Source organism: Cucurbitaria berberidis (assembly GCF_010015615.1).
Source record: "Cucurbitaria berberidis CBS 394.84 unplaced genomic scaffold K460scaffold_3, whole genome shotgun sequence".
Classification (NCBI taxonomy): Eukaryota; Fungi; Ascomycota; class Dothideomycetes; order Pleosporales; family Cucurbitariaceae; genus Cucurbitaria; species Cucurbitaria berberidis.
This window is the reverse complement of record NW_024468937.1, coordinates 4,460,442-4,480,907: the sequence shown is the minus strand read 5'-3', so window position 1 is coordinate 4,480,907 and position 20,466 is coordinate 4,460,442. Positions and strand designations below refer to the sequence as shown.

Sequence of the window (20,466 nt, the reverse complement as noted above, 5' to 3'; positions counted from 1 at the left end):
CATCCCTTTTTTAGCTTACCGAACGCCCGATTTACCCACTATGTTCTCTCAAGCCGTCCCCGCCTCCGCCTCTAGCCATAGCCTCCCAACACCCACAAACGGAGAACAACCCGTAGTGGGTGGAAGTCTCATGAAGGGAATGGACCGACTGATTAAGGCGATCGAGCGGAGGGTCGATCGTCAGATCCTATCTGCTCAGATTCGAGCCTACGGCTCATCTTCGGAATCGGCCGCCAAGCCTAGTCATCAATAGGGCGTGCAGGGCGACCCCCGCTTCGAGAGTACTCGTACATGGCTGTAAGAACAGCAGTGGATACATATCAAACTTTTCCGAACGAAACACGATCCTCACCTGAATCAACCTCCAAAATGCATCTCTACGACTCTACCATCCCATCTGGCAACGCTTATAAGATTCAACTCCTCCTCTCGCACCTTAAAATCCCCTACAAGACAACAAGTCTGAATATTGTATCCATACCATCAGAATCCCGTAGCGCGGAATTCCTTGTATTGAATCCAAATGGCCGAATTCCCACCATAGTTCTGGACGATGGTACTGTCCTCGCTGAATCAAACGCTATCATGTTTTACTTGGCCGAGGGCACGAAATATCTACCAGATGACAAACTGGAAAGAGCCAGGGTCTTCCAATGGCTATTCTTCGAACAGTATTCGCATGAGCCTTATGTAGCAGTGTGCAAATTCCGGACGTATTGGGCTCCGGGAGGATTTGACGATTTGACTGAGCGGGAGATTAAAAAGTTGAGAGAGCGGGGACAAGATGCTATCGATGTCATGGAAATTCATCTGAGTGGACGGGAATGGTTCGTGGGAGACGATTACAGCATTGCGGATATTGCTCTTTATGTATATACGAGTGCAGCAGAGGCCATCGGGTTTAGGGTGGAAGGGCATGTGAGGGCGTGGTTGGAGAGGGTCGAGAAGGTGGAGGGCTGGGTGAAGATTAAAAAGGATCCGACCGGGAAGTGTCCGTCCTAACAATTTGCGGACTCTACGCTTGGGTTGTCTCTTGGTGAATGAATACTTGATCTTTTATATCACCCTCTTTTCTGTTTTTGTGAATCCTTCCGATTGATGTAGCAATGTTGTAGATAGGAACAGTCGACCTAGATATGCCACTCGCTCACCGCTCATCTGCCATCACACGCACCTCAGAGACTTTTTACTCATCTCTTCTTTTTCATCTTTATGATTACTCTTCGGGCTCTTTCTGTCAGTGTGCAAATTTCTTTTTCAATCACTTGATACACCATTATATTGGTGGTTCAGCCAGTGGGATTGCCAGCGGTCCTGAGTTTTCAAAAAGAGGTATTTCAGTTGATGTTTACATTCTAAAGGCCTGCGTTAAGAATACTACTCGTAATCTCAAATATCAAGTACCGACTAGTTACTTTGGTTTCGGGAGACTTGCACCAAGTCTTGGGTTCCTTAGAAGGAAGAAGGAAGTAGCCTAGTTAGTTATGCTACTGTTTGATATACCACTTGTACCCATCAGACGAGAATCTAGGTAATTATACTAATTGGGACTTGAATTCTACATAAACCAAAAAGAACTCTACTCTGTATTGCGCACTTCAACAATTAAATCCCATATCACCCTCCCGGTTTCCGTACTCAAACCCATTTCTCGGGCCACTACCGAAAGTGTTTTGGTGCGATCCATCTCCACTCTTCCACGTCTGATCCCCATATCTAAACACTACTGCATCGCCGTCACCCCCCTTGGCCTCAATGCCGACGGTCAAGGGCAAATGACTTGTAACACTCAGCGTCTTTGATCCTGCATCAATTGGCTGGCGCTGCACAAGTCCGATGATTTTGTGCGCGGCATCGTACACAATGACGTCGAAAGCGTAGTCTCCGCCAATGCCATACTCGTTGCGTTGATGTTGGATAACATGCATGGTGCACCAGCCGGAAGTGAAGCCCGGGCTGGGGTCCACAGGTTTGAAGATGCTGAGGCCAAAGGCAGCGGTGCCCACTTTCGGGATGCCACACTTATAAACAATACCGCGGTTCACATTCTTTGTCTTCTCGCACAGTTTGCCGTGTTGTCCCTCCGATTGGTCGATAAAGCTTTGCACGTTGAAGTCTTCGTTGTTGTTTAGATTGTTCAATCGCAAGATTGGGTCGTGGAGGCCGTCTTCCTTGTTGCCGTCGACACCGCCCGCCTTTGTGTATTGTATGGAGACTAGAGGAAGAATATTAGCTTGGCTTTACTTCAACTAAAAGACTGGCAGGTAGATATATATGTCTCTGCCATACTTGAGGGGACAACTCACAGTCACCGATTTCTGGATGCGTGAAGAACTGGCGGCCATTTAAGTAGCAGACATTCCAATCGGGCAGGGCTACGCCAGCCTTATCGGTTTGCAAGCACTGGATCGATGTTCTACAATTTCCACCATCCGTGGTCTCCATGAAGAGGGTGCATTTGTTTGGGACACTTGGGTCCTGTAGAGCATTAAATCAGTTATCTGTACCAAGCGCCGGGAGTCGATGCTAAATCAACGAATGAACGAACTTACATAAGCATTCGCATCCTTGAGGTAGTCTTTCACAGCATTGAAAAGAGTAATGGGTCCCATGCCGTTGAAGCCTCTGGCTTCAACTGAACGAGGCAGAAGTGCCTTGACTCCCGAGACTACAGATGACATTGCCATAGGCATTGCTTGGGATCCGGGGGTAGAAAGAAGCAGTGCTGCCATGACAGGCACTGCGAAAGCGGTCTTGGGCTGTGGTAGATGCATGTTTGCGAAAATCGGGACGATGAAAGAATATCAGATAACGGCTTCTCTGTTGATCGAAGGTGTAGTGTTTGTGATCTGAAGCTTTGTTGTGTCTTTGTAGGTTGATGTATCACTGAATTGCTGGCAGGTGGAGGCTCCTTTATACTGCTCCAGCTCAAGAATATGCTGCTGGGGGCTCCCGGTCATTTCATGCCGTCCGCACTCCAAACCGCCCCCATTCAGCATGACCTCACTCCACTGTCCTGCAAGGACAATAGTGGAGCGTTCATCACCTGTTTCTTCAACACAACAGATACCTGACCTGGATTCCCTACTCTAAATTTAGAGTTATAGGCCAAGCTTTCGCGCTACTGAAATGCGAGGCTTCATTCTGGAAGAATCCGACCAATGACGTGTGGCGGAGCAAATAAGGCCTCCCCAACTGCGCCCCACGGAATTGTAGGATTAAGAAAACAAAGCGTAGCAGAGCGTAGCTCTCTCCTCTCTAGTTGCTCTCTAGTTAAGTTTCAAGTAAAAATTAGACAATGGGTCGCGCAGCAAGAAAGGGCTCTATGGTTGCGCCATCATGAAATCAAATTATATGCATAACGGAGTCTGCTCTAGTTATTTTCCTACTACAGGAGCAATGCAAATATTGCATTTTTCGCCATGATCATTTCGTCTAGTCACCATGCCCAGAATTTGCGCTGTGAAGAGATGCGTAGCTAGGTATCGTAGCCGCACAATCGACCAAGATTGCGGCTCTGTACAAGGGTACGCCATACAGGTGATTAACTACGTAGACACGCTCGTTGGTTTCAAGCATAGGCTAAGGATCCTACAGGATGGGGGCCGAACCGTGAGTGCTGGCCTTGAAACGAACTGGAGATGGATAGGTGACGAGGTCCCCATACGTAGTTTTAGACCCAACTAGTCCAGCTCTTACGATGCAAGATACACACTGTTATGCTATCAACATCGCGTTCATTGCCCTCGGCACCCTCGATGATAGGTACAACCATTCAACAATTGAATCCTAGTATGAAAGGCACAGGCACACGACGGCGTGATGCACTAGAGACGCCCAAGCTTGGAACCTCGGCGTGCAATCTTAATTGCACAGCCCTACGATCGGCGCGCGACACGACGTCATATCGTACGCAGACAGCCTTGCGGCAGAGCAAATGGGCCAAGCGTTGGGCTGGCGCGAGGCTGAACTGTTAGCTGCATGCCATCCCCATGTATCGCCTCTTATCGATAAGGCCGAGCCAGAGATTCAGCCGTTTCTTTGGCTCAATTTGGTTTGGGATCGAGCGTTACATTCACTTCTCAGTATTAATAGTACTCCCGCTCGGTGGATCCGTTATTCCGGTCGTGTTTTGGGAAAGTGTCACGGGCGCCCCTCTGCTGTCGCGCTCCGCCGTCGCAATTGTCCACTTGTCCCCAAAGGTCATATGTTCTTGCCCCCGAAGCGAGGCAGCCATGCCGTTTGCGCTCTCGCTCAAGACCATCAGTAGAAGGTGTTGGAGCAGCAGCGAACGTTCCACAGCGGCTCAGCCCTCTCGATCGCTCACCATTACTTGTCGAGGTAATACTTGCGCAAATCCAATTACATCCAAAAGCTGAGTTGTAGCAGGCAAACCCATCAACCGCGAAGAACTGCTGAAGTACACGAACGGACGTTTCCTAGCCAATGAGAAAAAGGCTACCGATCGCAGATATGTCAATCTCGACGTCGACCGGCTCTGCGCGGTGGCCGCATCTACCGGCGGGCAAGAACACTCGCCTGTCTATGCGATCGAGAAAATGGAAGGAGGATTCAGCAAGGCCCTCCTCTTGCGTAAGGAGGACGGGAGCGAAATCATAGCAAAATTGCCCTTTCCAATTGCCGGACCGCCGAAATACACAACAGCATCTGAAGTAGCTGTTCTTCAATATCGTAAGACTGCCGAGCCCATCAAGTTGCTGTTGTGTCCAAAACTAATGAAATCGCTGCTGGCAGTACATACGTATACTAAAGTCCCAGTTCCTAGGGTTCTAGCCTGGAGTTCTGATCCGTCAAACTCGGTTGGCGCCGAGTATATTATGATGGAAAAGGCCCCTGGAGTGCAGCTGTACAAGGTATGGGGCGAGATGAGTGATTGGGATCAATTGTGCGTTGTCAAGCAGTTGACGAAGCTTGAGGGCGAAATGACTCGCATTCGCTTCCCCGCCAGCGGGAGTCTTTATCTCTGCGAGTCCATGGGAAACGACGACACATATATTGTTTTGGACCGTGACGTTGATCCTTCTGGGCAGTTCTGTATAGGACCGTCCTGTGAGCGAGGGTGGTATGCTCAAGGCAAGATAACGTCTTTGCCGTCTCGTCCCAGCCAAGGACCATGTAAGTCGAATGTACGAATGATGTCTTCTTAGCTGACGCTTTTTAATAGGGCCTAGTCTATCCTCTTTCGGTATTGCGCTTGCAGAACGGGAGATTGCGCTCATTGAACAAAACCCGACGACCGCTACCTCTGATCCACCCCGTGGATCTTTCGATGAACAGATCGCCGTATTGAAGTTGACTAGAGACGTGATGTCAAGGTTAGATGGACCTTCACTTGTCGATAAGGTCTCCAAGCCGGTCTTGTGGCACACTGACCTCCACATGGGCAATATTTTCGTCTCTCACGAAGACCCGGCTAAGATCGTCTCAATTATCGATTGGCAATCGATTGTAATCTCGCCTTTGTTTTTACAAGCTCGCTTCCCAGTTTTTTTACCAGTTGACGAAGACTATGCCTTTGGAACCACGGAGTTCCCTAAGCTACCGCAAAACTTTCACGAGATGGACGCAGACGATCAAGAGTATGCCGAATATAAACTGAAGGAAGCTAAGTTAGCTAAGGTATACGAATTAAGCAGTGGTTCCCAAAATAATCAGGCCTACAAAGCCTTGCGCATACCATCATTCTTACGGGAGCTCTTTACTCGGTGTGGAGAGGTCTCAGAAGAGGGTGTAATACCACTTCGGGCCTGTCTTATAGAGCTGTCCAAGGTGTGGAATGACCTAGGGTTTATTGATCAATGCCCAGTCAACTTCAGCGAAGACGACCTGCAAATACACGAACAGCAGTTTCAGAAATACCGCGATTCTCATAAAGTCCACGAACTCGCTAGGAAGATTCTCAGCACTGATTTCGAGGGCTGGGTCCCCCCGCAGGTTGATTTCGCGGCGAAACAACAGCAGAACAAAGAGCTGCTCCAAGAGGTCATGCACAAAAGCAACGAGTACAACAAATCGCCAGAGGAAATTAGGAGTATTTGGCCATATCTAGAACGTTCATAGGCCCAGTACCAGTCAAATTGAACTACCTCCCGCATCATTGCGATCAGTAGCTTGATTTGCCCGGAGATTTCACCCACCAAGGTCGTTCGAGTATCAAACTTTTAGTTTGGAACAAGTGACTTCAATCTGTATCGCATTCGATACGGTAGCAAGGGATAGATTAGAGACTTATATTCGTTTAGCACTATAATGTACCCACATACAGCATAATGCTGTTCTGGAACGAATCGAACCCTTTCGGTATGCAGGCGGTCAGGGATACGTTCACTCTCCCTGGGCGCAGTTCTGCAAGTCATTACCGGTAGAAGTGGATGGCTACCGATCATTCAATACCGAAGACGACAATAACCTATTCTGCACGATGTTTTGTGCTCCGGCTATCGTTAGGGCTGCCCAAAGTGTTCCTGTCCGACCAGTGATGGAGAGAACGGAGAGGCTAGAGGAGCTAGACAGCATGTTTAACATGAATGTAGTCCAAAGCGATCAAGATGTTAGTAATGGGACGGTACATTCTGACTTAGGTCAGCTCGAAAATGATCTTCAAGATGAAACTGATAACCTTGACCAGGTTGATCTCCTCGGCTTTGATCACGACTCACCTGAAGGTCTCGAGCTTACCACTCGACTTGACCCCGATATCTTCGAACTAGAAGATCATGACGATTCTTGTCGCCCTCCTAGGCGAAGAGAGCTGCTATGGGACTTTGACAATTGTCTCCGTTTCTGAATAGAGAAGATGACGGACACGGCACTTCGAAGAATCTTAAAAAGATAGCATTACAACCCTGATGTCTTCAAAACGCAGACCGAACGATTACATGATGAATATCCGGATCCTCCCGAGGCATTTGCCTTGGACATGCCATCCGAGTGGCGGAGCGATATTTCCTGGGTGGAGGCAGAAGATCTGCGCTGCGTTTTGGGTAAATGCCACGGACAGTTGGATGGTTAAGTTGCGCGAATTCTCAAAAGGGACATTTGCAGGATCCGCCGACGCTTGGTAGAGCTGTTGATCGGTGCAAAAGAGTTTGACGAGCGGATTTGTGGTGATTCGATGTCAATTGAACCATCAACTCTTAAGAGACATGAAGACGGCTCTATAGGGGTTGGGAGCTGGGAAAGGTTATACACGCGTGGAGTTATCATAGTTATATGTTTAGTCTCGATTGAGGCTGATTGCACATTGGCAGCTAACGACTAGGCGTTCTGTGCACCAGACATTTATTAGCGGGTAGGAACCAGCAAACGCTGTGCCAAACCCTCCATGCTAACCCCAAAAGAGAATCGAATCCTAACTTTGCCATCAAAAACATACCTCAGCGGCATTATTGTATGCACCAGCATACTATCAAATTTTAGGATATAGCAAAATACATTCATTCTCTCAATAACTATAATCAGAGGGTGTCTAACGTTGCGCGATGCGTTGGTAGGAGATTTGGCCGCTCCCCGCCAAAAGTTTCATTTGGCTAGACTTGTATTCTGCTAATCTCCTCTTTTGCCCCACCGAAAACTTTTGCACCCATTGTTTCTACCTGTCTCAATGCCACCTCTTCAGCTCTCGCTGTCATTGCTGAACAGATATAATAATTGTAAAATGAAATTCCAACATCAATCAGCTGAATCAACTATTCAACTCATCGCATCGGTGGTTTAGTGGTAAAATTAGCCGTTGCCATCCTCACAGATCAATTCGGCTAGCCCCGGGTTCGATTCCCGGCCGATGCAATCAGATGTCTATCTTTTTTTGCGATTTGAATGGTGGTGGGTGGTGTTGTGGTGGAATGAGGTGGTTGGGACGGGGTCTCTGCCACAACTCACGAACGCTGACCCAACGCACCGAGACGGGCGCTTCTCTTTTGCGCCTAGGATTAACTCGTCGCGTCCTTTCTCTGCGGTATATTATTCTGCTTTTTGAAGGGGGGGTGTTGCGGTTGAAGCGGTCGCACTCGGGTCTCTCGATCACTGACAAGCACTGAAACAATGCGCAAGGTTGACAGGCTTTTTTGCGACGGAAAAAGACTCGTCCTTCTTCTTCTTTGCTACTATATGATAACAATACATTTTTGTTGCTCAGATGGATGATTGCACCTAAGTGCAGGCATTTCTGAACGGTCAATGGAGTCTTCCACGACAGTAACTTTGGTTATTTGGACAGATTTCTCATACAAATATGGGCATCGTCTGCAACTGTCACGAAGCATCATGCCGCCGACACAAGGTGGTTCAGTGAACGAACTAGAGCTGGACCGAATACAGAGTAGAAATAGCCACCCAGCCATGATCTCCAGTATCTAGCCACGTACATAGAGACAAACTTCGCTATGCAAGTAGACATTTGCGAAGCATCTACTGGCACAGTAGCTAAGTCTTCATCGAACTTTTGGCTAACACGTGCTTAGCCCCCTATGCGCATCGTGCCAAGAGTGACTAGATGTGTCATTTACAGTCTGCAGAACATTTCAAGCATGCGTCGACACGAATCTCCCAATGATTTTGCACTGCGATTGATGATCCAAGTTGCGGCTGGCTGTGGATATGGGAATGGCGCCAAATCCGAATGCAGGCTAGCGCCACACGAACGACGCAATAAGCGAGTCGAAATTCACGCTCTTTCCCAACCAGCTTTGACGACGACGACTCTCGACCTTCGACGCAGATACTCCCAAGACAACCCCGCCGTCTACATACTCATCAGTCACCATGGAGAACGAACGCGGCGAGCTCGTTGACCGTAAGGACCCTCTCTCCTTGTACAATAGTTGGCAGCGCACTTTGGGCCCCCACCAGCCCAACGCACACGATTATTGCCCCAGAAGTACTGCTAACATCACTCAGTTTACGTCCCCCGCAAATGCGTGAGTGCCCGAGAAACTCGCTCGTAACCTTCGATGCGCGATGCTAATACCTTCAAGTCCGCTACCGGACGCATCATCAAGGCCAAGGACCACGCCTCTGTCCAGCTCAGCGTCGGCAAGGTCGATGAGAGCGGCCGCTACACCGGCGAGAACCAGGTCTACGCCCTCTGCGGCTTCGTACGCGCCATGGGCGAGAGCGACGACAGCTTCAACAGGCTCACACAGAAGGACGGCTTCCTCAAGTCGGTCTGGAGCGCGTCCCGGTAAAGGGCTGGATGGAGATGGAGTTGAGGTACGGCAGATCTATGGCTCCCACGCCGGAATTCAGTTTTACTGGAGAGCGAGGGCTGACTGAAGCAGGAATTCGGAATCTGAACTGCCTCTTTGAAGGCGCAGGCATGCATTTCACGGCGACTTAGGCCTTCCTTTCCTTTCTCACCAGGACTACAACGGTATCATGAGGAATGGAAATCAGTTAAGACATGAATACCATCAAATTCACGCAAGTCTACATGTCTGCTTTATGGTGTTCGCACGCGACATCTCTCGCTGGCCGAGTGATGAACGAACGGCGTCCCAGTGCACAAACGTGTCGAGCTCTAGGCGCACATCCCACACCTAACGAAAAGCAGGGCTCATGGTGGATTATTGTCTAGAGCTAACATGGGATACCTCCACCCACCACTACTTGCCTCATGCCGCAGTCTAGTCACCCTAATTAACACGATACGGAGCCAGCAATCTTGACCTCCGTGTGAGTTGTCAAGATGCCTTGATGCCCGAGCAGTTACCGATCGCATCGACTTGTGCCATTAACAACACATGACACGACACGAAACGCCTCTCGCTCAACATTCGAATCGAGCAATGGAGTCTTACAAGACACGCATGGAAAACTAGCTTCTCCTCTAGATTTGTCGTATCCTGTCCGACACTCATTGCAAAACCCATTACACGTGCCAGCGGCGTACTTGCTCCTCCCAGCCGCATCAGTCCGACCAAGCTCCGTCACAAGACCAGCTACACGCAGATCCACCATGTAGCCGCGATACCTGCCCATCGTGTGAATTTTCCCTTGTACTCTAAGCCTAGACTTCCATCCCATCACGCCGGTCGTGACACGTATACCTCATGTAAGGTTCTGCTGTGTACATCCTGTCGTGAAACACACGACGAGAAGGCTCGATAGGTCACAGGTGGGGTATCGCCCTGAAGCGGTAAGCAATCACGATAGGCAGCAGCCTCGTGTGTGTACGGTATGGTATGCACGCGTTGATTGCCTATCTTATGTGGAGAAGTCCATTCCCAAGGCTCCGGGACGAAGCGTCTAGGCTGGGTATTTCGCGGGCTAACGCGATCGTTGGGTAGTAGAGGCTGGCTTGCCTCGGTGATCCCTTTCTGTAGACTTGCGCGCGTGACATGTATCTGTACAGACGGGTGGGAACAATATTGGGCTTCACCGTTCGTTTGTTCGTGCGTGCGTTCGGTCATTACCACTAAGCTGGCTACCGATAACACATCACCTAGTCATCAAATCTTCTCTATCAATTGACACATTCAGCACACGACACGACACGCTCATCTCACTTGATTATAATAAGCCTCCCGCCCACACTTCTGCATGCTGGGATCCCGAGGATCGAAGGAAAAGATCACCCGTGCGTGGCAGCCGCTCATCCGTCCGCTATGGGAATGTGCGTGAAGCACACCGATGAGCAAAAGAAACTTTGGTTGTGTGGTGTGTGGTGTGTGGTGAGTGGTGACGTACCAACGAGGTATGAATAGGTGTAACATTGCATTGCCTGTAATGTGGTCATGGAATAGCACCGAAAGAAGAGTAGTGGCCAATTGGACCGTAGTTGTTGTAATTGCACTTTGGACAGTGCACTTTCGACGATAGGAGATATTATGGAGCATATACCTAATGCAGGCATTCATTGATAGCGGGATAGCTTGCTTTTGTAATGTTTGTGTTTCTTTTGCGCGAGTATCGCTGACACAAACTAGCAGATAGAGCATGTAACTTTTCCTAGGGCGCAGGCCATGCATGGTCCGCTAGTTTGATGACTCGCCTGGTACGACGCGAGGCGAATATCCACGTCAAAGAAGGACGCCCCAATTAACTTGATGAATTGCAAATCAGTCCATTGAGCTGACGGATTTAGGCTGTTACGTAAATACCACAACCCGTTCCCTTGATCTCTACAGTTCTCTCCCAAACTTCGATTACTGAACCCATCCCAGTGCTACACCGGTGTACAAGCCCCTTCGCTACCAAAGCTGCCCTCCCACCCATCACAACGTGGCAGACCCACACCTCAACCTCAAGTTAGGCGTCCCGCATCCGGGGAAGCGGGCGGTACTTGTAGCATACAAAGTTCCGACCCTGGGCCTTGGCGCGCATATAAGCGGTGTGATTATGCAAGCTGCGGACAGCTCCGCAAGCCAGTGCCTCTGAAACAACCGCTATTCATCTCGCTTCGACACCGTGACGTCAGAATCAGGTTCCACTATGGACGTATGTACGCGCGGTATATGTGTTGTAGTGGATGAATTAGCGTTTCGGCATTTTGCCGAATGTCGATCCAGGCGACGGGCCGTACGGAGTGCCGGAAGCTTGTGAAGTAGGGTCGGGAGTGAGGACTCGTACCCGTTTATTATCCTCTTTGTCGAGAGCACCACGGACTGCTGATACCGCTTTGCTTTCGTTTACTTTCCAGTCGTCGCCTTTGCGGACGGGTTTCGTACGATCCTTCTCTGCTTTTTTCCGGAGAACTTCCTGGAGCTTCTCGTCTCGCCGTTTACCCTGTACACAATCGCAGAGGCATCCTTCGGTCGGACAGGCCCCATCTGACAAGGTAGGGTCGATGAACCATGTCGATAGACAGTTTGCATGTCCACCATGCCCACACAGCGAACACCATGACCAAAGTGTCGCGATAGGCGGTCCCCATTCTGCTGGGGCCACGGGCGATGCCTCATCCTCATGATCCGAATCGGGAGCCGGATTCGAAATAGTCGAGGACCGCTTCCGTCTGTCATGATAGGTTGATCGGAGTTTGGCTTTTGCCTTCTTCTTCGCAGTGATCGGCTCGAAAGCTGGATACTTGCCCCAGCAAATAGGACATGGTGCCTGTGCTCGCTTGCATGACTCGCAACGCATCTTGTTGTTGGGGTTATTGATTGGTGACTTGCAACTGAGGCACAGTAGCCCAAGTTGGGTGTCTTTTAGCGCCTGTTCGTAAACGGCAGGATATGCGGGATACGCGAGTCGGCGAAGGGAAGCCGCGGAATTGTACAGGGAAAGACTGTGTAGCTGCGCATGATACGTATGCAGGATGGATTCTGCTTGGTAAGGATTAATACCGGCGGCAATTAATTGACTCAGCTGCGTTGAGAGAATAGCTTTTGCTTGCGTTGGTGTCAAACCAAGCGACACGAAGGTATCTGTGAAGGTGGTGAGAACTTCGCCAACGTCTACGGCAGTTGCTGGAGAAGGGCTGTGCGTCTGCGGCAGTAGTGGTGCTAGAAGTAGAAGTAGGAGCGATGAAAATTGTGCGTCTGATGCGCTTGAGTGGTAAGCGAGCAGATGATTCAGAAACCCGATGACAGAGTAGGATGATCCCTCCTCAGCATCAATGTGCAGAGCTTGGAAGTCAGAGAGCGACAACGCATTCCCAACAGCTGGATCAAGTACAGGAGGCACACTATTCGTGGTAGGGGGCAGGGGTGCAGGTGGCTTCCAGCCCTGTGGCGATCTAACCTCGTCGAAGACTTCAGGTACAATTGTTCCACTAGCATCCATATCAGTGCTGTGCTCCAGTGAGGAAATGGACGTGTCGTCGAGGCTGCTGGCGTATGCTTCAGACTCAGAGCTATCATGACGAAGCAGCTGATTGTTGCGTCGCAAATGCTGCATCTCCTGCACTGCTCGCTCCCCGCTGCTGAATTCGACCAAGTGGCCCGGATCCTCACGGGTTGAGCCTGGTTGGACACCTTGATCTAAAGGCACGTCGGTTCCATCCCGAACTATATCCAAAGGGATGCCAGTTGGTGATAGTGGAATACTTCCCTGTTGTTGATCCTCCGTGGACGTGATTCTAGGGTTGCCAAAGCTTGAATTTTCTGTACTGACTTGCCAACTCTCTGAGAAGGAGTCTGTGGTTTGCAAGCGCGACTTGTCACTCGCAAACGAGCTTGGCATGGAGTTGCCGCGTTGCGAATCTGTGGAAGCGGAGAACATGGCGAAACTTTCTCCCGAATCGTGCCTCTCTAACGGAGGCGGGACGGTTATGCTGATCCCTTGTGGGTTAGTGGGTTCAAGGCTCAATGGTATCCGTGGGGACGCTCGCCAACTGCTGACCATAGCACGGCGTTCATCGAGGCCATCTGTAGCGTGGTACCAATTTGGCCCGTTGAAGATGGCTTGTGAAGGTGTAAGCGTTTTGTTTCCACCCAGGGAACTGCCAGCATTAGTCTGTGGAGTAGTGACAACAGGCGGCGGCAGAGTGATTTGCTCTTGATCAAGATCCAGAAGATCGGGCCTTTCTGGGTTGTTTACAGTGGAGTTGGAGGTTGTCAGTGGGCGAGCGAGAGGGGTGGTAATATTAGACGTGCTTTCACTGATGGGCGGAGTTTGGGCTAAAGGCAGCACTGGACTCGGTTTCTCGAGTGTACCGAGAATAGCACGCACTGCGGGGTTTGCTGGAACTGACCACCGCTTGTCCTGTGCCTCTAAAAGTTCAAGATTACTTTTACTGTCCATGTCCGCTGACGCTGACGCTGTAGGCTTGCGCAATCTTCGTTCTCTGTGCAACTCTGCCCGTCGCCGTGTTGCACTGGTAATGGACGCGCCAACTACTCTCCACGTCTGTGCAAGCCTGTATAGAGCAGCTCGCTGTGCGTACTCTGCGTTTTGCTCAAACACTCGGTCCAGCTCGAGAAACGAGAGCAAGTCGGGCGGATCAGAAAGTGGTATCGCTTTGTACTTTTGAGCTAGATAAGCAAAGATGTGAACGTTGGAGGCACCTGGCAGTGTGCCCCGAAAGGCCAGTTGGTTCGGCTTGAACGACTCGCCATGTGTGGTCATGGAGTCGCTGAGGAACATGACTTTGGGTGCAGTGTCAGATGGAGGGGTGCTGCTGAAGGATTTGGCCGATCTGTTGCTTGCCGTGCGGCCATGATGTCGCTTCATGGATGAGGCGAGAAAGCTGTCATCTAGACTGTCATCTGCCGAGCTTCGTAGGCTGCCCTTCTCTGGACTACCGCGTCGGGCACGTGTACTACTAGCGTAAGCATCCTCGGGATACGCTAAACCAGCCGAGGACCGGCGCCGTGGTCTTCTTTGCGCCACGCCGCCAACTTCGCCGCTTGGCGATACTGCAAGAGCCTGCAAGTTACGGCGATCCACCGTTTTGGGAGCATGGTGCACATCGTTTTGCTGGAAGACGCCTTCCTTTCCCACCGTCCACAGGGTGTCACGCGAGTGCCAAAGCATGTCAGAGGGTGCGCTAGCAAATTTGTTGATCTGGCGAAAAGGCAAGTAGGGCCGACGAAAGTCCCAGACGTGGATGCCGGGATGCTCACGATCGTAGGACGTGGCTATCTGGGTGCATTGGTAGGCGCCTTTCTCATGATACTCATCAGACCAGTATGGCGGTCTCCATCTCGCCTTGTAGACGGGGTAGGGCGTGGTCAAGACCCAAGCCGCCTTTTGGCGGCGGCCGACGAGGGAAAAGTCCCAGACCTTGACGGTTCGATCGACGCCGGCACTGAGCAAATGCTTGCCATCGGGATGCCAGTCGATGGAGGTGCAGATGCGCTGGTCGTGGGCGGTGATTTTCTGCTTTGGGCCTTTATTGTAGCGGAAGTCCCAGCGCTGGATGGTGCCGTTGTCCGTGCCAAAGGCGAACTCGACAGCGTCGGTAGGGGACCATTGGACGTCTCGAATGCCACCGTTGACGCCAGCGTACTGATCTCGACTGCGGCAGGTGGTGACGTCTCTGCGCATATCGCGCAAGTCCCACAGGCGAACGGTGGCATCGTGGCTTGCAGACAGCAGCAAGTGGCCCTGGTGAGGGTTGAATGCAAGCTTGTGTACCTGACGGGTATGCTCGTGCAATCTAGTGAGCTCCACGCTGGCACGGTTCAGGTCGTAGAGGATGACTTTGCCGTTGGCAGCGGCCGTGGCGATGTGGGAGCTGAATTGGCCATGGGACCACTTGACGTCGTGGATTCCGAGGCCTTCGCGCTGTCTGACATGTGAGTCTGCATAGTTGAGGACGGCAGCGCGCAGATTGGTTTCGTCGACAATCTTGGCATCTTGCACGCGTACTGTTTTTAGGATTTCCTTGCCCGCCAGGACAGCATGCGTCCTCTCACGGTTGATGTCCAGGGCCGAGATGTCGAGGCCTGTCTTGTGGCTTGCATCTTGCGAGTAGCCTGTGCGAATGCTGTAGGGGACGTCTCAGTGAGTGGCAGGAGCAGAGAGAGAGGAGAAGATGTTGAGACGGGAAGGAGCGGTGGATGGAAAGGGCAGGCACGTTGGGCAAGAGGTGGGAATACATGGCAGGTGGTGAGTGGACGAGCAAGGAACAGCAATGGGCCTGGATGCAGAGGGGCGTAATCATGGATAGACGACAGACAAGGACATGCCAGTGATGGTGGTAGTCGACGTGTCTCTTTGGGCGACTACTAGTTGTAGAGGCGCAAAGGAACATGGGAACATGGGAAGCAAGGGAAGCAAGGCTGCTACAAAACATACCCGGGAAGTCTCGGCACTAGCACGTTTGGGGGCCCGCCCTCGGCTCGACTCGTCTGCGCACTGGGTGGACGCGACCCGTAGGCGGTAGTCAAGGGTTGGGCTACAAAGCGCTCAAAGTACGAGCGGGACTTTGGCTTGGGGGGCGGTGGTGGAGGTGCTGGGGGAATGTTTGGCGACGCGACAGGAGCAGCAGCAGCTGACGTGCGGCGGTCCGTCATGTGTTCCAATGCTGGTGTTGGTGTTGATGAGCTGCTACGGCTACGGCTACGGCTACGGCTACGGCTAGGTCCAGGGCCTCATGACAGACGACAGTGGCCAGCGCAGCCTTCTTGCGGCGGTGAGAGGACAGGACGGTGTGGGTGTGGGTGTGTGAAGCGAGGAGAGGTGAGTAGTAGGCGGCGCGGCGGCAGAGGTCCCCCCTCGATGCACGATAGGGTACCAGTACTACTAGCACCCGTACCAGTACCGGTACACAGGACGTGGTGTAGTGGAGTAGTGTGTGGTGTGGTGTGGTGACAAGCTGCTGCAGGCTTGTTTGGGGGCTTCCCCCTGGATGCGTGCGTGCGGCGAGGATGGGATGCAGCTGCAGGCGGCGCAGGCGCAGGCGCAGGCCGGGGTGGTGGCGTCTGGACTCGATCTTCGCTTCAAAAGCTAACCGCCAAGGACATGGGTGCGGCGACGCCACCACCCAGCTCGCCCACCTCTCCATCACCCGTGTGTGTGCACCATGTCACCGCGTCTTCTCCCTCTCTGTTACCGTCTCCGTCTCCGTCTCCGTCACACGTCTTGTTCTCTTTCCCATCTCGTCCCTCTGTCCCTCGCTCTCTGCCCCAGGTGGTGAGCCCTTGCACTCGGGTCTCACATCGCCCTGCAGACGACCAGGAAGCTACACCCATCTTCAATCATGGCCATGGTGGCCGACGACGCCCAGGTCGAGCGCCTCCACCAGCGAGCTGTCGACCATTCGAGATGGGCCCATGCCGACACGCTCGTCTCGCTCGTCACCCTGCTGCAATATGCCTATCCCATCGTTATGCTGTGCTTCTTCCTCGTCGCCTTTACCCTGCGTAGCATTGCCGCCTCTAATTCTAATGCTAATATCTCGAAACCCACCACCCTTGGCCCTGGAGGCAAGCCGCTGCCCGCGACCGATCCCACCCGCAACTTTGTCAAGAAGACGGCCCACGACCATGTCACACACACCCAGAAGCGGCTCTTCGAATGGGTTTCCCTGGCCACGGCCCTCACCTTTGTCGGCAATTCTGCCGTCATCATTGTGCATGCATTGGTCAAAGAGAAGGAGCACTATTGGGCTGGCAAGGCGGCTGTGGTATGTACAGAGAACACAACACATGGGAGCTTCGTGGCTGGCAAAACTAACGCCTGGGTAGATTTATCTCGTAGGCTCCTTCTTCGTCTACTGCCTGTTCCTCATCTCCCTCCTCGATTCGAAGCCCTCGCCAACCATGGCCCACCTGGCAACATGGACCTTGGCTACCGTGCTAGAAATAGTACTGGTAGCCTGCTCTTTCGCCATATACACGCATGCCCATAATGAGCGCACTGCGGGCCGCACCAACACCCCACTGCGCTTCCGCATGACGAGCTGGGAAGCGGCTGAAGTGGCCATGGACTTGCTCCGCATCGTATTGCTCCTCGCCCTAATTGGCTTTTATGTTGCCTTTGTTGTATTGCCCCAGCGCAAGGTGCTAGAAGAGGCGGGAAGCTCGAGTGAAAGTACGGCGCTGCTGGGTGGCGCTGATCGAAATGGCCACGCGGAAAACGGTCACGCCAACGGCTCCTACGGCTCAGTCCATCCGGTGGGTGGCAAACACCAACACACAGAGGGTGCACCGCCCGCCTGGAGTCGACCCACAGGCGCACCTGCGCGCAGCTGGTGGGAATACATCAAAGGCTACCATGTCTTCTTCCCGTACCTCTGGCCTTCCAAGGATCGAAAATTGCAAGTCGTCGTCGTTCTTTGCTTCCTCCTCGTCCTCGCTCAGCGCGTCGTCAACCTGCTGGTTCCCGATCAGCTGGGGAGCATTGTTGCTCGTCTTGCACACAAGCAACCCGGCAGCCCCTGGACCGCCATCATCATCTTCATCTCGTTTCGTTTTCTGCAGGGCGGCAATGGTCTGCTGGGCGCTGCACGAGCTGCCCTCTGGATCCCCGTCTCGCAGTACTCGTATCGCGAATTGTCTGTTGCGGCATTTGAGCACGTGCACAGCCTCAGCCTGGATTTCCACCTCGGGAAAAAGACGGGTGAAGTCCTGTCCGCGCTTGGAAAGGGAAGCTCCGTCAACACCTTTCTGGAGCAGGTGACCTTCTCGGTGGTCCCCATGCTGATCGACTTGGTAGTCGCCATTGTCTACTTTCTCGTCAAATACGATGCTTACTATGCGCTCGTCCTCGCCATTGTTACCTTCTGGTACATCTATCTGACGATTCGCATGGCGCAGTGGCGCGCTGAGATTCGCCGAGAAATGGTCAATGCGGATAGGGAAGAAGATGCCGTCAAGAACGATTCAATGGTGTCGTACGAAACCGTCAAGTATTTCAATGCCGAAGCGTACGAGTTCAACCGCTACCGTGAGGCCGTCAAGAAGTACCAGAACGCCGAGTACAAGGTCATGTTTTCGCTAAACGTGATGAATATCACACAGAACATGGTCTTCATGCTCGGCCTGCTCGTGACCTGCTTCATCGCAGCATATCAGGTCGCCACAGACCAGCAGGACGTAGGCAAGTTTGTCACGCTCATTACCTACATGGCTCAGCTTCAAAGTCCTCTTAATTTCTTTGGCACCTTTTACAGAATGATCCAGTCTGCCATGATCAACTCAGAGCGCATGCTTGAGTTGTTCAAAGAGCAGCCCACCGTGGTGGACAAGGAGGATGCCATTGTCCTGGCTTCGTGCGAAGGCAATCTTCGCTTCCAAGACGTTCATTTTGCCTACGACCAACGCAAGCCCGCTTTGACGGGTCTCGACTTTCACTGTAAACCGGGCACAACCACTGCATTTGTTGGCGAGTCTGGAGGCGGCAAGTCAACCGTGTTCCGCCTCCTCTATCGATTCTACAACACCACATCGGGAAGCATTCAGGTGGACGGACACGATGTCGAAGATGTGACCATCGAATCAGTGCGCCGCCACATTGGTGTTGTTCCTCAAGACACAGTCTTGTTCAATGAGACGCTCATGTACAACCTCAGATACGCGAACCCAGAGGCAACGGACGAACAAGTGTACGAGGCATGCAGAGCAGCGAGCATCCACCACAAGATCATGACGTTCCCGGACAAGTACGAAACCAAAGTCGGTGAGCGCGGGTTGCGCCTTTCCGGGGGTGAAAAGCAGCGTGTTGCCATTGCTCGTACCATTCTGAAGAACCCCCGAATCATCATGCTCGACGAAGCTACTGCGGCGCTTGACACGGAGACAGAACAGCACATCCAGGAAGCGTTCACAACCTTGGCGCAAGGGCGTACCATGCTCATCATTGCCCACCGACTTAGCACCATCACTCACGCTGACCAAATTCTCGTCCTGCACAAAGGCAAGGTGCAGGAGAAAGGAACCCACGAGGAGCTTCTTGAGCGCAATGGCCATTATGCGGCCATGTGGAAGAAGCAGATACGAGCCCAGAGAGCGGCCGAGCAAGCCAAGGTACTGAAAGACAAAGCCGATCGCCTTCGACGAGAGTCCAAGGACGGAACGATTGGGCTTGACGATTGCAGCAGCAGCCATTCTGCTTCTTCGTCTGACGACGAGAGAGCGAAGAAACTCCGCTCTGGACCTCAGGAGGGTTCTTATCGAGCCGAGGGCTCTAGCAAACCCCATGGACACCCATAGTCTCGTACATTAGTATTACCAGAGTCGCCCCAGCTTCCGTAAAGGCGGCAAGAAAAGTCGCATGAGAATGCGACATCATAGAGCGATATCATAGACCTGCACTGCTGGTCATGCATTTCCGACCCAGCATTTACCATGAGTGTTAGAAGCAGTGTATGGGCGATATCGACGGCCCTGTTGACTCGAGCTCGAGCAGCATATAAGCCGAAACCGCTGTCCCTACCTTAGAATTCCCTACGGCCCAAGGCCCTTTTCCCTCAGCGATCCAAAATTGGGAGGCTCTCTTTTCACGGCGTAAGTTACGACATTGATTTTTCGCTGTACATGCTTCGAATTCTTGCGACCATGTTTGTCCCTACCGCAATGGCGTAACGATGATGGATTTTCGACGTTCAACATGGATTGATTGATTGTACGCGTTTTTGGTGGTAATGTTGAGCGAGCCAGCGGGTGGTTTTTTGCCTCTTTTTTTTTTAATACATCGGCACGGGAGGATACCAAAATTACGGATTACGTCGACACGGTGAAAATAGTTGAGCGTTTTGGGACCGGGTGTGTCTGTTTATCTACAGCGTCGTGTCGTGTCGTGTCGTGTCGCGGCGTATGAGATGTGATTCGATAGCAGCGTGGGCGGTGTCGTGATTCGAAGACTATGCCAATCTATGGCGCATTACATTGAATAGAGGTATTGCAACATTCAGATGTTCATTGCAAGGTGCTGTGTGTGTGTGTCAAGTGGAGTACTCAAGGCTGGGAGGCATGCTGGTGCTCAGAATCCATAGTCCCTGGAAGCCTCGGTAAACCCAGAGCTGCACCTCTGCGGCGCAGCAGCAACATCTTGTCTCAGGACCGCACACGATGTCCGCTGTGTCGCTCAGCCCGCTACCGACACCCTGGGAAAGGCAAC

General features: G+C 52.0%; 7 protein-coding genes and 1 non-coding gene across 8 annotated transcripts; 5 read left to right on the top strand and 3 right to left on the bottom strand.

The window, feature by feature from the left end:
• Positions 1-369: 369 nt before the first annotated feature.
• K460DRAFT_406385 (glutathione S-transferase domain protein) lies at positions 370-1,002 on the top strand (the record flags this gene model as incomplete). Its single annotated transcript, XM_040936948.1, has 1 exon — positions 370-1,002. One exon carries the CDS (start codon positions 370-372, stop codon positions 1,000-1,002), a length of 633 nt encoding a protein of 210 aa, XP_040788726.1.
• Positions 1,003-1,546: 544 nt separating this feature from the next.
• Positions 1,547-2,865, bottom strand: K460DRAFT_395645 (uncharacterized protein). Its single transcript, XM_040936058.1, has 3 exons — positions 2,553-2,865; positions 2,307-2,478; positions 1,547-2,215 (listed from the first exon to the last, which is right to left on the bottom strand). Exons 1-3 carry the CDS (start codon positions 2,772-2,774, stop codon positions 1,599-1,601), a joined length of 1,011 nt encoding a protein of 336 aa, XP_040788725.1. The 5' UTR covers positions 2,775-2,865; the 3' UTR covers positions 1,547-1,598.
• A 1,220-nt stretch (positions 2,866-4,085) lies between these two features.
• Positions 4,086-6,159, top strand: K460DRAFT_313337 (uncharacterized protein). The gene is made up of 4 exons (XM_040930247.1): positions 4,086-4,341; positions 4,390-4,692; positions 4,756-5,136; positions 5,186-6,159. Exons 1-4 carry the CDS (start codon positions 4,236-4,238, stop codon positions 6,079-6,081), a joined length of 1,686 nt encoding a protein of 561 aa, XP_040788724.1. The 5' UTR covers positions 4,086-4,235; the 3' UTR covers positions 6,082-6,159.
• A 1,564-nt stretch (positions 6,160-7,723) lies between these two features.
• K460DRAFT_t40 lies at positions 7,724-7,809 on the top strand. Its single transcript has one exon. It is a non-coding gene; the product is annotated as a tRNA-Gly (tRNA).
• Positions 7,810-8,716: 907 nt separating this feature from the next.
• Positions 8,717-9,405, top strand: K460DRAFT_366986 (ribosomal protein S21e). The gene is made up of 4 exons (XM_040933488.1): positions 8,717-8,815; positions 8,920-8,939; positions 8,997-9,231; positions 9,300-9,405. The coding sequence occupies exons 1-3, from the start codon at positions 8,785-8,787 to the stop codon at positions 9,204-9,206; spliced, it is 261 nt and encodes an 86-aa protein (XP_040788723.1). The 5' UTR covers positions 8,717-8,784; the 3' UTR covers positions 9,207-9,231; positions 9,300-9,405.
• A 214-nt stretch (positions 9,406-9,619) lies between these two features.
• K460DRAFT_366985 (uncharacterized protein) lies at positions 9,620-10,085 on the bottom strand. Its single transcript, XM_040933487.1, has one exon. The coding sequence runs from the start codon at positions 9,997-9,999 to the stop codon at positions 9,727-9,729; it is 273 nt and encodes a 90-aa protein (XP_040788722.1). The 5' UTR covers positions 10,000-10,085; the 3' UTR covers positions 9,620-9,726.
• A 1,408-nt stretch (positions 10,086-11,493) lies between these two features.
• K460DRAFT_286771 (uncharacterized protein) lies at positions 11,494-15,920 on the bottom strand (the record flags this gene model as incomplete). The annotated part of the gene is made up of 2 exons (XM_040928925.1): positions 11,494-15,391; positions 15,703-15,920. The coding sequence occupies 2 exons, from the start codon at positions 15,918-15,920 to the stop codon at positions 11,494-11,496; spliced, it is 4,116 nt and encodes a 1,371-aa protein (XP_040788721.1).
• A 686-nt stretch (positions 15,921-16,606) lies between these two features.
• K460DRAFT_377443 (heavy metal tolerance protein precursor) lies at positions 16,607-19,559 on the top strand (the record flags this gene model as incomplete). The annotated part of the gene is made up of 2 exons (XM_040934973.1): positions 16,607-17,032; positions 17,094-19,559. 2 exons carry the CDS (start codon positions 16,607-16,609, stop codon positions 19,557-19,559), a joined length of 2,892 nt encoding a protein of 963 aa, XP_040788720.1.
• Positions 19,560-20,466: the final 907 nt, after the last annotated feature.

Bases quoted from the DNA above. Each gene is read 5' to 3' on its own strand.
- K460DRAFT_395645 (XM_040936058.1), bottom strand. From the start codon at position 2,774: ATGCATCTACCACAGCCCAAGACCGCTTTCGCAGTGCCTGTCATGGCA. The intron at 2,479-2,552 runs GTAAGTTCGTTC...AATGCTCTACAG, and splicing joins TCAAGGATGCGAATGCTTAT to GACCCAAGTGTCCCAAACAA. The intron at 2,216-2,306 runs GTGAGTTGTCCC...TTCTTCCTCTAG, and splicing joins GCATCCAGAAATCGGTGACT to TCTCCATACAATACACAAAG.
- K460DRAFT_313337 (XM_040930247.1), top strand. From the start codon at position 4,236: ATGCCGTTTGCGCTCTCGCTCAAGACCATCAGTAGAAGGTGTTGGAGC. The intron at 4,693-4,755 runs GTAAGACTGCCG...CGCTGCTGGCAG, and splicing joins AGTAGCTGTTCTTCAATATC to TACATACGTATACTAAAGTC. The intron at 5,137-5,185 runs GTAAGTCGAATG...GCTTTTTAATAG, and splicing joins TCGTCCCAGCCAAGGACCAT to GGCCTAGTCTATCCTCTTTC.
- K460DRAFT_366986 (XM_040933488.1), top strand. From the start codon at position 8,785: ATGGAGAACGAACGCGGCGAGCTCGTTGACC. The intron at 8,816-8,919 runs GTAAGGACCCTC...AACATCACTCAG, and splicing joins ACGCGGCGAGCTCGTTGACC to TTTACGTCCCCCGCAAATGC. The intron at 8,940-8,996 runs GTGAGTGCCCGA...AATACCTTCAAG, and splicing joins TTTACGTCCCCCGCAAATGC to TCCGCTACCGGACGCATCAT.
- K460DRAFT_366985 (XM_040933487.1), bottom strand. From the start codon at position 9,999: ATGGGCAGGTATCGCGGCTACATGGTGGATCTGCGTGTAGCTGGTCTT.